Here is a 17,038-nt window from a genome sequence, read left to right on the forward strand (position 1 = left end):
AACTGTAAAGTGTAGCTTGTTGGTTCAAGCCCCACAGCAAGCTTTCAGTCTAGGCTGATGCTCTAGTATGCTGCTGAGGGAAGCACTGCATGATCCTATGGATGAGACTTTAACGGCACTTAATGAAACTTTAATGACACTATTCAAAAAGGGAAGGAAGTTTCTCTCTCCCAGTGTCCTGGCTAACAATACCCCAAATAAAATTTGTCACTCACTGCATGGCTGTTTGTGCGACATTACTGTGCGCAAACTGGCTGCTGCGTTTCACCCACAAAATCTACAGTATATTCTGTAAAGCGCTTTGAGACATCTCGAAGATGTGATAAGGCACTGTATCAAATGCAAGGATTATTATTATCTCCTCCTTCTCTCTGCAGGTTCACAATCTTTATTAGATATGTCCTTGTTCTCATTGTGGTGTCAGCACTCTACTTCCTTGCCTGTCCTCCCCTTCCACACAGTCTAACATTTACATGAACACAACATTGGTTCGAATGAAGAAGGCCCTCCAGCTCATCTGATCTTATGCCCGCAGAAAACACACCCTCCCAGCACCACATCGAGCTAGTTTTTAAATTTCTCCAGTGTCCTAGCCTCAACCATCTTTCCTGGCAAACCCGTTCCAGTCGTTAGTTGCTCAGTGAGTAAGAAAATCCAATGATCTACAGGATATGTCAGACTGACCAAACTGAAAGGACGTATAAATAAAGGACAGATAGACTTCCAATATATCTTTGCCTCACGACATATCCAATCATGCCTAGCCCATTGCTTCAGCAATAAAACTCTGAGGCAATATCTATGCTATCTGTGAAAGATCCTATAGTTTGACAATCTGTAGCACGATGGGCCAAGTGGCCTTCTACTGTGCTGCAAATCTCTATGACTATGACACGGATGTAGTATGGGGGTTGATGTCCTATCAAACACACTTACCCTCAGGGCTCATGAGTTATGTAACCATTGCTTTGTGGTGTATGTGTTCGCAAAGCTTAAGTCCCATTGCGGATCTGTGCTGACAAAGGGTCAATGTTTTTGGAGAGTTTTAGTGCTCGAGAGCGATTTCATAACTCTGCTTCCAAAAAGCGTTTGGAATGTCTTAAAGGCATTTGTGCAATGCATCTTCTTCACAAACTGATGTCATTGGGTATCAAGGATGTGATCTGGACACATTTTGAAATTTGGCTGAAGGAAAGGAAACAGAGGGTCTTTGTTAGCAAAGGTCAAGATCAGGAACGATAGTAAGCTGGGTCTGAACCAGGACTCTTCATGTTCCTCATATATATCAATGAGCTAGATTCACAAATTCAGTATAAGACAGTTAAATTTGCAAGTGATATCAAGTTAGGGAGGGAGGGGGGATGATGACTACGGAATCAGATGAGGCAGCAAATGTCTTGCTACGATACCAAGACAAGTGTCTGGCATAGCGGATGAAGGTTTAGTCACTGATGGCGAGACCGATGAACACACATCAGGCCTACGGCTGCTCATGGTTTTCTTGGGCAGGGCGAAATATTACACAAATTTCCCGACTACACACCTCTGTTTACCTAGCAGTGAGTAGGAACCCGGTTGTTGATAGTTGATTGGTGGATCGCTTTTCTGGAGGTAAATAATAATAGTAATTATTATTCAAAAAATAATAATTTGTTCACTTCAATCCACAACTGTTTGTGGGACGCTGCTGTGCGGAATTGGCTGTCGCGTTTCGCCCACAAAATATACAGTTAATTCACTTTACAGTGAAGCACTTTGCGACGTCTCGAAGACTTGATAAGGCGCTATGTTAAAGGATTATTATTATTATCTTAAGCAAGCTCTTCCTCTTCCTCCCTTCACAGCTTGTGCAACGATCCAGGTTTTCTAAGCCTTGAGTAGACCCTTTGCTGAAAGACAGGTGCCTTTCTTCCACTCGATGAAGCCACAGAAAATTATTTGACTGAATTGATTGAAAATCAATCATTGTATGCGTGTCCATTCAGCAACAACAATGAAATCAGTAGAAAAACACACGTTTGAGAGAAAAGGTTTTGCAGCTCTGAAGGTCCAGGCCAGTAATTAACTTTGAAGGACAAAGAAAATAGTTGTTCAACTGTGTCCAGGCTCTTATGGAGATTGACCTCATCATGGGTGAATGCTCAGTCAGTTGTTCCCTTTGCACATTGTCATGTGCAGGGAATGGCTCACGGCTGGATTAGTGTGGCACCATAACTAATAGGGAGGGAGGTAACTCTTCGGGCTGTGCGCACCTGTGGGGAGAAAGGGACCAACAGCAAGGTGGCTGGTGGCTTGGAACGACTTGCAAAGTAGTTGAGGGATACTGAGTGTTTGCACTCGGGTTGCACTAATTAAGGTGAAAGATATTCCTGTGAATTGGAACACTTTCCTACAGTAGGTTCCCACAGGTCAGGGAGCAAGGGAGCGACACACAGTAAAGCTCAGAACAACTCTCTACTTTGATCCCAACTTCATTAGGTTACATTTTCCATTCCCCGGCCCAGCCATCAACAACGACACATTACACTTTTACTGCACCTTTCACTTCCCAAGGTGCTGGGCAGCAGGGATTTGGACGTTCCTGCTGGGTGAGAGTGTCCCATTAAAGATACATATTTGGGGTCCCTGCGCCGCCTGCTCAGAGCTGGACAAGTCCAAATTAGCATCGTAGAATCATAGAATCCTGCAGCACAGAAGGCAGTATTCCATAAACAGCCCCATGAAGTACAAGACTATTTTTACCTGGGGGACTGTTGGCCAGGGTATAGGAGGCTTAGAGCAAGAATAGAAAGAAGACAGATCCCAACAGCCCGGGTTGCCATTCACCTACAAATATACAATCATTGCACTTTACAGTAAAATCTTGTGAGATGTTTCAATAATAATAATAACCCTTACGTTAGGCATTAGGAATAGCACTCTTCACATCAGGAGCGAGTCTCAAACTGCTTCACAGGATAACAACATCAAACAACAAATTGCATTTATATAGCGCCTTTCTAGTCCGGAAGACGTCCTTACTTCTATCCTCATGGATCTCCTTGAAGCAGAACTGGCTCCAAGGTGACATGCTTGGCAACAGAATGCCAAAATCAAGCCCCACCCTTTGTGACAGTCTCTAGTCCGGTTCCTGAGCCACGCGGGTCTGCAGTATTCCAGGGCACTGCTGTTGACAGCACAGCTCAGCCTGGACCTGGAAGGGCAGACCAGTCACTGGGAGCCGGGAGTGAAAGGAGAGAATTCTGAACGAGGGTTTGTAAAATAATCCCTGACAAAGGGACTGAAAGTCAAACAGCACGTGGTGGGTGGTGCGTGGTGGGCGGGGGGGTGGAGAGGGAGGGGAAGGGGAAGAGGCAGAGAGGAAGGGGGAGTGGAAGGGAAGGTGAACGTAAACTGAATCCAGTCAGTCCTTGTCTGAGAGGCAAGCATTGCCGCTGATCCAATGTTCCATGGCAGGAATTCACCAGTAGGGGTCTATGTGCCAACGCTGGAGACAGAACGAATGGTTTCTGCAGTTGTTTTTAAAAAGCTGCTTTCACTAATAATCCTTTTTGAAAGGTCCAGGGAGTTTTGAAGAGTTTATCCTAGACTGGAGCAATCAATTCTCATTTTGAGATCAATTTCTGCTGGGTTCTCACCTGGCAGTGCTGGGACCGTGTGGCTCCAACAGCAACCCAGCAATTTTTGGCTTCAAATCCTTTTTTAAAAAAAAACACGTTCCCAGTTTTTAATCTGGTTTATTGTTTCGGATCAGGCTTGTAACTGAGAACGAACATGCCCGTTCGCAAAGCTCTTCTCTTGCTGCAGGGAGCTGGCTACGGGATTCTGTGCGCTCTTCCCTCCCCTTCCCCCACCTCGCCCCCCCCCACCCCACCCCGACTCACCAATTATCCTGTATCATTATCAGAATACAGCAATAAGAGAGAATAATAATCCTTGCGTTTGATATAGCACCTTACCATGTCGTTGAGACGTCTCAAAGCGCTTCACAGAATATACTTTGAAGTGAATTGACTGTATTTTGTAGGCGATGGAGCCAATTGCGCACAGCAGCGTCCCACAATCAGTTGTGGATCGAGTGTTTTTATTTATTATTACCCTCGGAAAGCAATCCGCCAATCGACTACCAACCCGTTTCCTACTTACCCTAAGTAAGCAGAAGTATGTGGAGTAAAGTAACTTGCCTAAGGTTTTGCCCCGCCCTGGGAATCGAACCCAAGTCTTCTCGCTTGCGCTAACCACTACACTACAGGACTCCACAAAGTGGCTTGTTGACAGCTGACACTGAAATAAATTCACTTGAAACTCCAGAGTGACTGGTAGGGACACTCCTCGTGGACTGGTGGATCATGCACCAGTGTTCAGAGCTTGCTGTGATCCAGTCCTTCACCGTTGCAAACAGATGACTGTTCAACAAGAGATGGTAAAGCGAGAGCGTCGTTGTATTTTACCCGGGTTACCACCCCTCCTTTCTAATGAAGATACTTGCTTTATGTGCCATTTTGTGGCCGCAATAAAAGCAATAAAAGTGTTTTGACACAAGTCAAATTCTGGGATTTGGGAAGTGCGTTTTCTGCTCTTTGCGGTCAGGCAGAAAGAAAAGGAGGGGGTGGGGGAGGGAGTAATAATAGCAATCCTTATATTGATGAGGCGTCTTTCATGTCAGGAGGATGTCTCAAAACACTACACAGGATATACTGTAAAGTGCATTTGACTGTGTACTTTTGTGGCATAAGGTGCTCGTGCATGACGTCAGGCAGGTCGTCTGAAGTCTTACTGCTTAAACTATTGACCTTGCTCAAAATGTTGAGGCTATTTATCGAGTCTAAATGGCACTCATTGACATGAACCTTGCGCTCATTATTCTAACAGAACGTCTGTACCTGGGAGGCATTCAAACCTGTGAAATAAATTTGGAAGAGATGATTCCTAATAGACTACACTTTCAATACACAGAGAAATCAAATTAGGTTGCGTGAACGGAGACAGCCTGGGAGGCAGATCGAGACGTCATGGGGAGCATGTTGATTCAGATGAAAGAAAATTAATAAATTTCCTGATCTGTGTAGCCAGACAAACCACCGGTGACAACTCGAAGACAAACTCACCAAATCCAGAGTTCAACACCAAAACCAGAGCTCTCCACCAAATCCAGAGCTCACACCAAAACCAAGTTCATCAGTAAGGGCACGGCGAACATTGTAAATGTGACTCTAAAATCCCATTGTTAGATTGCACAGAGCAGAAAGCGTTTAGAACCCCAAGACCTGCACCAAAATACAGAAGAAAAGGAACATGTCCTTCTGACTTTATACACGAGGTGGCAGTGACGCAGTGCATCAGAGGTAACAGGAGGCCTTGTGAATTTGCTGCGAGTGACATCTGGGAGCACACAATGAAATGTTCGTGAGAGTGGTTTGCGACTGACTGGATATATGCAGGACATATGTCACCAGCGACCTGAAGCAATGGAAGTGAGCCCAGCGGTAATTTTATCTTGTGGACCCACGGTGGCGGGCGGGGGTGGGGGGGGGGCGGTTGGGGTGGGGTCTAACGTTTTGGATCTGCCTTGTTTTGTATTAGCTTTCGTTATTCTTACTGCAAAGCACAAGAGTAATATAGTGCACACTGGCAACAAATGCACATATGTTTGTCGCGGGTACCAAACCCCACGTCCCCTCCGTTCCAAGAGAGAAGGAATGAAAACAAAACCCATTGTTTCTTCAAGCCAAAGAAGTGAATTAGGTTCCTCCTCTCTGGTTGCTGTAGAGCAGAAAATGGACCATATATTGAAGAACCATTGCTGCTCCACTTGGAGAGTTTGCTTAATCATGTCCAACCCGCCCCTCTCCCCCACTGTAAAATACGGACTGAAACTCACCTATTGGGTAACCCAACAGAGAATAGACTGAGCACTGCACAGCACAGGACTGAGATTGCACATTGTCGTTTAGCCTGATTTCCGGGAACAGTCCTCGGATGAGGAATTGTGTCCCTGGAGCCAAATTTTCTCTGTCTTGAGTTCAACCGCAAACTGAACGAGAACGATAACATTCCAAAAGAGATACAGGTATCAGAGACAGAAACATAGCCATCAATCCAACAAGCTTCTCCAGCATCAGCAATTGTGGTGAGTTACATTCTTTATATATGTGTCCCTGGATTTGCTTTACAAAATGTGGTCACACTGAAGACCAATTTGGCTCAGAAGTATGAACAATTCTGAAATCGAGTCTTAATTAAGACTGGAATTTAATATTCTTGGGCAGAATCTGCATGGATTTTCCACGCTTCTGCCACTACCTTTAGAATTTAAGACAAAATACTTTGGCACAGATGCTAAGGCTGGCCTCACACTATTTTAACACCATCCTGCTAGGGGTAGTATCCTACTTGTCCACTCTGTTCCACCATCGGTGGCTGTGCTTTCAGCCACTATGTTGAGAAACTCTGGAACTCTCTCCTTCAATCCCTCCGCCTTGCCCCCTCCCTCCCCACTTTCAAATCCCGCCTAAAGACCTTCCTTTTTGATCGTCCTTACGGTCAACTCCCCCTCCCTCTCCCCCTGGCTCAGGGTCAGACTCCTCCACTGTTAAGCGCAAAACTAGTGTCTACTAGTCAGTTCCTCATTTCCTTTTTAACGCCTAAGACATTTGCACTGCACAGTAGAAGGTAATGATTTGGGACTATGTGGTTTATTCAGACTCAGATTAATTGTTTTTTATAAGAATGGTCACGGGGAAAATTATTCAACAAACCAAATTATTTGTATGTCCCATAATCAATTAACCAATCTATATGCTTAGATTACACGTGCAAATGGTTTAAATTCTATTCACTAGATGGAACAATTCAATTATCCAATATTCAATTAACCAAATTTCGCTGTATTGATACCAATTCCATTCCTGGAACCTGAACCTTTTTCTGCAGTGACTCTCCTTTGTTTGCACTGGTAGATTCCAGACATAGAGAGATAGAGAGAGAGATGGAGAGAGAAAGTGCTCAAGGAATGAGAGAAAGACATTGAATAACAGTAGTAACACAGCGGGAAGGGCAAATGCACTGAAGCTCACCTTCACCAAGCGATTCAGTAATATCTTTTTATATTTCTCTTAGGGTTGAGAATGAAGAACGATTGAAAGATGCCACGTTAACCATCTGCCTTTTGGTCAATAAATCCAGTCGCCGGTGATCCCCTAGGTGCAGTTGTCAAACATCTGCTTCTTATTGGACAGCCACACCACAAATCTGAAATCATCTCACCATTACTCTCCATACGCCCGGCTACCACAAGAATCACATTGTGAAGTAAGTGACATTGGCCATATGCTTTGGCTGAGTTTGTAAAGGGAAACTTGTGAACATAAGACCATGAGAATTGCGAGATGGAAGAGGACCAAGGTCCATCCAGTTCTCCTTCTGCCATCCTGGCTCACATGTACATGTCATGCCTCAAGCTATGTACTGCACTGGGGAGTGTTGACTCTTACCTGAAGGTGCCCATGAACACCTGGCCAGGAGCGGACTCCTTCGTCTGATTGTAGTAGCCGTAGAAGACGTCTCTGAAAAAGTTTGGTTCAGCGGAATATTAACATCGACACAATCCAGGTCGTTGCTGCAGGATTCGGAAACCAACTGGCACATGCGCCCGTCTGGGGCAAGCTTATAGTCCTCGATACACCTGCGAAAGCACAGGGGCCACCGTTACAAACCCACAGTAAACAGGCATGGGTTATTCCTTTAGTTCAAGAGTTCGATAGCGTATTGGTTAGAGCACTTGCCTCGCAGGTGAGAGGACCCGGGTTCAATTCAGTTTATAATAATAATAACAATAATAATCCTTGCATTTGATATAGTGCTTTTCACATTTTCTAGACATCTCAAAGCGCTTCACAGAATATGCTGTTAAGTGAATTGACCGTATATTTGTGGGCGAAACGCGGTAGCCAATTGCACACAGCAGTGTCCCACAAACAGTCGTGGATTGAAAGTGACCAATTTATTATTGTTTTGTGTTTTGGAGGGATTATTATTAGGCGTGTGGCGTAAGGAAACTTGTCCAAGGTTTCGCCCTGACTGGAATTGAACCCAGGTGTCTCACTTGCAAAGCGAGTGCTCTAACCACTGAGCTACAGGACTTCACGTTTCCTTAAATTTCCTTACTTCCCATGCCTCAGTTTACCTAGCAGTAAGTAGGAACCTGGTCATTAGTCAATTGTCGGATTGCTTTCCGGAGCTAATTAATCCCATAACAAATTAAAAAAAATAATTTGGTCACTCTATCCACGACTGTTTGTGGGACACTGCTGCCACTTTTCGCCCACTAAAAATGCAGTCATTTCACTTCACAGTATATTCTGTGAAGCGCTTAGAGATTTCTCAAAGAATATGATAAGGCCCTGTATCAAATGCAAGGATTATTTTTATTATTACTATTATTATTGTTTAGCATAAGAGGTGTTTAGGAATGAGTGCGGTTCCTGCTTTCTGCGGAACGCATCAACTTGCCTGTGAGAAAGGGCATGCGTCAAACAAGGAGTTCAAGCGAATTCATTATATTTAGCAGCCATTATATTAATTGCATGTAAATCATAAGCTTGTGAAAGAAAGTTCAGTAAGAGCTACAATATCCTACCTTGTGCATAAAGCTTACCTAATGAGATTAAGTCAGAATGACAGTATTATTGTGATAATGCTTCATTACCTCTCTGTCAGATTGTAATGAAGATGAGATGGGATCTTTGTCCCTGTGATTTTTTGAAAAAAAACTAGCTTGATGAATTACCACTAATTAATTTTGTTTCTGCAACTCTCTGAAAGGCATCTCCAACTTAATTATAACAGAGTAAGCCGAAAAAGTCACCAAACTATTAACACAGAAAGTGACCTTTCAGGTTCCCCGCTATTTTAATTAAGTGGGAGTTGTCCTTTCAGAGTTAACATCTGTAAAAGCGTATGTGTCTTTGCAGAAAGGATTAGGAGACTTTAATGAGTTTTCCAGCATATCAATGAATTATGCACGCATCTTCCATCCAGGTGTGATAAATCCAGCACTTCCAAAGAACTACTGTGCATTATATAGTAAACTCCTAATAACTCGACCCCACCTTAACATGTCACTACCTCTTAGGTCATTGTGCTATCAATATCCCGGCCACATTTATTTATGTATTTAAACATATATGTCTAACTTGCTACTCTGGATAACTCGTTACTGAGCCTCTTTTCCCATAGAGTGATGAGTTATCAGGAATTTTGTTGCATCCTAAAGTATTATCTCTCCTATATGGTATATGGGCACAGATTGGTTGCAGAAAACTTCATGTCATCATAGGGAATTCATAATGTCACCTGCCTCCATCGCCACCTCACCTCCAAAACAGCTGATCCATGCCTTAGTCACCTGTAGACACGATTAGCCTTACGTTCCTCTTGCTTGCCCTACTAGCTCGACCCTACATCCCGAATGTCACGCCAGTATCCACTCCTCACCCAGCTCTGTAAGCCCGTCACTCTCATCCTCATCAGACCTCGATGTCTCCTGGTTCACTACCCCATCCCCCTCAAGACCGTTATTCTGCCCCATAAATTCTTCCATGTTTTCGCTTCTCCCGTTTCTCCTATTTCAAAATACTGATGAGAAATAATTCAATAAGACAATTGTGACATTGGCCAGGATCTTAGAATGAGCAATTAATTTCTGTCAGGCTCCCGCAATCCCCTCACATGCAGCCCCATTATACAGAAACCTCATGCTAAGACCATATCGCTTTCTGTAGCAGTTTCAAACTGCCTGGCTCAGTTAGTAGCCCTTCTCGCCGCTTGCTCAGACGGTTGTTGGGTTCATGGTGCAAGTCGGGACTTTGAGCTCACACAGTCTAGACTCACGTCCCAGTGCAAAGCTGGGGGAAGTGCTGCACTGTCAGAGGTGCCGTCCGTCTGATGTGACGCTAAAACCAAGTCCAATCTGCCGATTGTTAAACATACCATGGCCCTATTCAAAAAGAGAAGGGAATTTCTCCTGGCGTCCTGGCCGACAATCAACAGAGAATGGGAAAAACACGATCGATGAGGAGGTGGTGGGGGTGGGGGTGTTGGTGGGGGAAGCAGGTTTTACAAAATAATGAGATGAAAGTCCGTGGTGTGGTGTTTATCGGAATTTCAGAATCAGAAACGATGCAAATCCAATCAAATCAAGTTGAACTGACTTGATTTGAATCATTTAATTGGACACTGCAGGACACTAGATGACAAACACTTTTTTTTCTCCGCCAGCGTTTGGGTCCTGCCTGATCTATTTACTGATTTACTGTCAGTGAGGCAGGTGCGAGGTGGGAAGTCATGGCCCTCCATCTCATTTTCACAATAAACTCAAGTCATTATAACGTTCAGGTGGGGATTGTCGCAACCTGTGATGGTGGGATGGGGGTGGGGGTGACTTGTGGAGCGCTCCTGATTCCTCCTGGGACCAGACGGAATGATTATTTCACAAACGCTGTCCACAGCAGAGCCTTACATCAACAGGGAGAATGAGACACAAGTGGATTCCTATTGAATCAGTTCATGCTTCCAGCCGGAGGCATTCAATGCTACTTCGGTAAACTTTTATTGATCACATCTGTCCGCGAGGGTTTGGGTATTTGCGTACGAGTATGTGTCCGCATACATGTGTTGTGTGTATGTGTGTCAGCACGGGATTGTACATGTGTTGTGTGGTCATGTGTGTCAGTCAGCACAGGACCCGTACATGTGTAGGGGTTCGAATGTGTGTCTGCTGTGGGTTTGCACATATGTTTTGTATGAATCCATGTTTGCATGAGTTTGTATGTGTTTTATGCGTGAATACACCTCCGACAATGCAGCGCTCGCTTCCCCCATCCCCACCCACAGCACTGGAGTATCAGTCTGGACTACGTGAGTTGAAAGTCACAACATGAGGCAGCATTTGATAACAATCAGGGCAATCAATAGCGGATCGTTTCAATGATAAGGTATTCAAGGATTATTTGTTACAACATCTTCAAACTGATACATTTTCCTGTAATCGGGTGTTAATCTGATTGCACCGCGAGGTTTACAGGCCCCATTGTCTCAGAGACAACGATGAGGCAAGAAAGAGGAACGGAAATAAAAAAAACATTCTGCAAAGCGAAACTCAGTCACATCTCAAAGAAATAATAACTGGCATCTCTCCAGAAATTGGAGAGTAACCCAATATGTACAACACAAATCACTCCATCTTCTCGGCTTTCTCGTTGTGCATTGAGTTATTTGAACCCCTGGATTGGATTAGTGCGCTGTAACTCACTGACAGGCACTGGCACTCTTCATAACCCTCTCAACATCACGATTGTGTTACTGGAGCCCATTGAGGTAGTGCTGAGTGGATTACACGCGACATTCTGTAAAATCAAATCTATATTAGAGCAAGAAATAACTTGCGGCTCCAATTGGAGAATAACGGCCCCTCAGCTAAACCGAGTTTGTCCTGATAATTTACTCGTTTAAGGGGTCGGAGGATGCCTTATTTGCTGAGCTGCTACTTAACACAATGCGCTAGAGCAGAAGATGAACAGAATTCCATTCTATCTCTTTTTATCATCGGCTTTGAAGTCTTCAGCAGTGCCTGAGCAAATCTCTCCATATTCTCTCATTATTTATACTCACCTGTTTATCCCTTTAGTAACAACAACAACAACAAGAAGCATTTATATAGCACCCGTCACACAGGAATGCTTCAAATTTACAGTCACCCTTTAACCCCTTTTTACCTGTACTTTTTACTCCTTGTTTTTTTTTTCCTCTGATGAATCTTGTGCTCATCCATGTTCTTCGAAATTGTGCACTTTCTAATCATCCAATCAATAATAATAGTAATAATCCTTGCATTTGATATAGCAATTTATCATGTCGTTGAAATATCTCAAAGTGCTTCACAGAATATATTGTGAAGTGGAGTGACTGTGTATTATGTGGGCAGAGCCCGGCAGTGGTGATCACACGTTTTTTCAGGGGGGAGCAGATGGGCTAAGGAAACTTATCTAAGGTTTTGCTGGGAATTAAACGCAGGTCCTCTCGCTTGCGAGGCGAGCAAGACTATAGGACTCTACAATGAACCAGTTTGAGATCAGGAGCAGCCTGACTTGGTACAGAGTGGTGCCATCCCTGTCCTGTACCTTTCATTTGCCTCACACAATAGCTCTGCTGCTGGATGGTGCATTTCCATGAATTACAATAAAATCCCTGTGGCATGTCGGACCCAGATTCAGTGCCAAATCACAGACCGTGAATGCTCTTCACATCCAAACTGGACTTTGTACCCGCGTGTCTGATTTGTGGTGTGTTATGGTGTGAGTGTGCGTGGGCTAAAACAAAATACACATGCCATACATGTGTGATGAGCTTGTTTAGGTTATAGCTCATCAACGATAGGAGATAATCCCCTAAAAATATGCCCATGACACTCCCCCTAGCAAGATGAATCATGTCTCTACGTCAATCAGGTATTAAGTTCTTAGTGGACTGACAGTCAGACACACAGACATTACATCTTTATTAGTAAAGAAGTAAATAATCCTTGCATTTGATATAGCGCCTTAACACACTACTAACCAGTCTCTCTCCTTAGGATCAGTTCCACTCGCCCTCAAAACCCAGTCATCACCCTCCTCCTTAAAAAACCTACCCTCGATCCCTCCAACCTCGGCCATTACCGCCCTATCTCAAACTTGCCCTTCCTTGCCAAAGCTCTGAAATGCGTTGCTGCCAACCAACTGCGCGCACACCTCTCCTGCCACACCCTACTCGAAGCCCTCTAGCCCGGTTTCCGCCCTGCCCACAGTACAGAGACAGCACTCGTGAAGATCACAAACGGTATCCTCTCTATCTGTGACCAGGGCTCCCCCTCCCTCCTCGTCCTCCTGGACCTCTCTGCAGCATTCGATACAGTCGAACATGCCATCCTCCTCCACCGTCTGTCCTCCATCATTCACCTCAGTGGGACCGCATTCGCTTGGTTCGAGTCCTACCTTACAAACCTCCAGCACTACATTTCTGCAAATGGCTTTTCTTCTCGCTTCCACCTGTGGGGTACCCGAAGGATCCATCCTTAGCCCCCTTCTTTTCCTCATCTATATGCTCCCTCTCGATGATGTCATCCGCAGACATGGGGTTAACTTCCACATGAATGCGGATGACACTCAACTCTACTTTTTCACCTTCAGCTGCGACCCCGTCTCCTGAAGTTCTGTCAGCTTGTCTGTCAAACATCAGGAGCTGGATGAATGCAGCCAACTGTGCAGAGCAGTGTCCCACAAACAGTCCTGGATGACTTTACACTTCACAAAATAATGTGAATTGACGGTATATTTTGTGGGTGAAACATGGCAGCCAATTGCGCACAGCAATGTCCCACAAACAATCATGGATTGAGTGACCAAAATAAACATATATATTTTTTTGAAGGGATTATTACCCCTGGAAAACTGATCTGCCAGTCAATTAACAATTGGGTTCCTAAGCACTGCTAGGGGAACAGAGGCGTGTAGAGTAAGGAACCTTGCCTAATCTTTCGCCATGCCCGAGAATCAAATCCGGTTTCTTTTGCTTGTGAGGCAAGTGCTCTAACCACTAAGCTACAGGACATCTAATTTTGTTACGATACACTGCGTCAAATTGGTGCTGTACTTCGCTCTGCAGCGCTCGGGGTCAAAAGCAGAAAGATACTCTGATTCCCCCGGGCTGGGTGAGTTTGTTTTCAGAGCACAGCATGTGAGAGCAGTGGGATTTTATTTGCTACATAAGGCAAATGAGCAGGAGGTGGTTGGCAGGATGGTGTCAGCAAGTCAGGAAGGCAGGCACTCAGGCAAGGTGCGATAACTATCTATCTCAAGGAGCAAATAGGATCAGCAGGGGACCACGTCTCTGATTTGGAAGATCTGAGGATCAAGCGAGGGGAAAGGGAGAAGCGATGCTTCCGTCAAAAATGAAAGAGGCCTCAGAGAGCAACAACATTCAGAGGACATAATTAGGACAGGTACAGCAAACACAATCACTCCACGTCTGTGTGAAGCATTTGAGCGCTCCAGTGGTGCTGAGCAAAAGCTCCGCAGACATAAGCAATGCTCCCTCTCCCCCCTCCACCCCCCCGGTATTGATAATAATAATCCTTGCATTTGATAGAGTGCCTTATCACGTCATTGTGACGCCTCAAAGCGCTTCAAAGCGTACACTGTAAAGTGTAGTGACTGCATATTTTTCACAGAGCGAGGGATAAAACCACAAGCTGTTATTGTCGGGATCCTGATCTCCAAAGTGTCTTGCTAGCTCGCTTGCCAACATTAGCGGCTTTAATAGCTTTCATTTGATACAGTGACTTTCACTTCAGGAGAGCGTCACAAAGTGCTTTCCAGGGCGTACTGTGAAATCCAGTGACTGTGTATTGTGTGGGCGATGGGGTTATAACAGATTCTCACTCTCCACTGTTTCCCCCACTTATTGCTCTGGACAAGGGAAAAAGGAGATGGACTTCATTTTCCAATCATAAAACAAATTAATAAACAGACTGACCCATTCCAACACCGTGAGGGCTAAAACATTTATAACATTCCCATTGGTTACGATTAAGAGTGAAGTGTGTATCTCAAAGGCATTTGAAAAGAATTAGAATTGATAGCTTGGAATGTGTAAAATAGGATGTCATCTAAATTTGAATTTAAATTCAATTTATTTTGCCTTGTTTTTAAAAATCGTGTGAACTGTCTGTTTATTTGTCTCCACAAAATTATCACGAGGAGTATAAACAGTGACAGAAATCTTATGTCCAATTACATGTTGAAGCTGTTCATTTGCTTCTGTCTGGAAGACAATTACAAAGGTGGTTTGGGTCTCTCAATCCTCAACCACCACAAGATGAATGCCTGCAACGAACAGTGCATCTGTAATATACAGTGACTCCGTACAGTCACACAGTGAGTAACCCTCACCCTGTAATCTTGACTGTCCAGTGCCTTGGGATGACCGACTTGAAAGGCGCTAAACAAATGTATTTGGTGGTGGTGTTATAATCAACACAGACTCCATACAGTCACACAGTGAGTAACCCTCGCACTCTCATAGGAAATGTACTCACCTACAGAACATCACTGTGTTACAGAGAGACAAGGAGTCACTCACCCACAGAACATCATTGTGTTATGGAGAGACAGGGAGACACTCACCCACAGAACATCACGATGTTATAGAGAGACGGGTTGTCTGCCAAAGGCACTGTCTGCTGGAGGCACAGTTGCTCGCAGCCGCCATTCATTCCATCCGAGCAGTCAATGCCGATGTGTCTATCGTAACAGCCAGAGCCATCCTTCATTGGGCTCAGTCCCACAGGGCACTGCAAGGAAGACAAAGGGACACTGGTCAAAACGGTAAGAGCATAGAACCATAGAATCATAGAAATTTACAGCACAGTAGGAGGCAATCTGGCCCATTTTGTCTGTGCCGTCTCTCTCTCTCTCTCTAGAGAGAGAGAGAGAGAGCAATCGTTTCAGTCGCATTTACCTGCCTTTTCCCTAAACCCCTGTAGCTGACTTTTTTTTAAGGTATCTGTCCAGCTCCTTCTTGAAGGGAATTAGGGTTAGGTTTAGGATTAATATGGATTTTGCCTCAACCACCACTCCTAGCAAGGCATTCCATAATTCAAAATCTCCCCCCACATCACCACCACTAACAGCTCGCATTTATATATAATGCCCTTCACACTTATATATTGTCCCAGAGCATTTGATAGTGGCTGAGCACAACTCCGATCCGGGAAGAAGGGGGGAGGTGACCATAGTCATGGTCAAAGAAGAAGGTCTTCACACACAAAAACAAGGAGCTACGACACCTCACTGGACTTCTGGAGGATTGCATAAGAAAGGCACGAAACCGGATTGGAAGCACAGAATACAAATGAGAGTATAGCAATCACGTAAGCACCACAGTCTTTGTTTGTGGTTGCTGCAAAATAAATGCCCTGAAAGAATTGCAGAACACAACAACAGAGAGAAGTTGTCAGAGGAACATGATTTGCCCTATTTGTCCATTTTAACAAATCCTTATTCAGAGACAACTGAATAAACATGTCTAATAAACACAACTGCTGCAGTTCGCTTGATAGGAAAAATTACATTCGAGCTGTCGCTAAAAATTAGAAAGGCGGTTGGATTAAATTGAACTGTGAGATATAGCATTTTATCACCTCATTGAGATGTTTCAAAGTACTTCACAGGTTTCGGCTGTGATGTGTACTGATTGTGTATTTCACAAGATCACAAGATTGCTTTGGACGAGGAAGCCCTTCGGCCCATCTGATCTCATCCCTCCAGAACACCCCCACTCTACTGGCCTCCCATCACAGCATCAAGCTGTTTTTTAAATGAGTTCAGTGTCGTGGCTTCAACCACTGTTCCTGGCAACCAGCTCCAGTCATTGATTATCCTCTAAAGAAAAGTTTCCTGGTGTCTGTCCTGAAATTGCCCTTTACAATTTTGAAACTTATATCATCTTGCTCTCCTGCCTTGATGCATCCCAAAGTACTGTTCAGAGAATCATGGAATTGTACAGCACAGAAGGAGGCCATTCAACCCATCATGTCTGTGCAGGCTCTTTTAAAAGAGCTATCCAAATTAATCCCACTCACCCACTCTCTCCCCATAGCGCCCCTCATGCAGGATGGCGTCCCAGAATGATTGATGGTGATGGAGCCTGACTTCGAGCCAGTAGAAGGTGACCATAAGCACGGTTGAAGAGGAATGTCTTCAGCCGCGACATGAAGATGGGGAAGGATGAGGCCAGAGAGAGGGATTGAGGGAGAGTGTCCTAGAGTTTTAGGATGTAGTGGCTGAAAGTGCGGCCACCAATGGTGGAATGGAGAGCACAACGGACATGAAGGAGGCCGGAGCCAGTCGAGCGGAGGCAGCGGGTGATGGGTTATAATAATATAATAATCCTTGCATTTGCTAAAGCGCTTTTCACGTCTTTGAGATGTCTAAAACGGTTC

The 17,038-nt window shown here is 44.5% G+C and overlaps 1 protein-coding gene across 1 annotated transcript in view; it reads right to left on the bottom strand.

Annotated features, from left to right (window-relative positions):
- Window positions 1-17,038, bottom strand: part of astn1 (astrotactin 1) — a 620,426-nt gene that overhangs the window by 199,890 nt on the left and 403,498 nt on the right. The window contains 3 exon segments of the mRNA XM_042334960.1: window positions 7,494-7,572; window positions 7,575-7,684; window positions 15,222-15,388. Of these exon segments, the coding sequence (XP_042190894.1) occupies window positions 7,494-7,572; window positions 7,575-7,684; window positions 15,222-15,388 (356 nt within the window).

Source organism: Callorhinchus milii, unplaced genomic scaffold, assembly GCF_018977255.1.
Source record: "Callorhinchus milii isolate IMCB2004 unplaced genomic scaffold, IMCB_Cmil_1.0 Scaffold5, whole genome shotgun sequence".
In the NCBI taxonomy this organism is placed as follows: Eukaryota; Metazoa; Chordata; class Chondrichthyes; order Chimaeriformes; family Callorhinchidae; genus Callorhinchus; species Callorhinchus milii.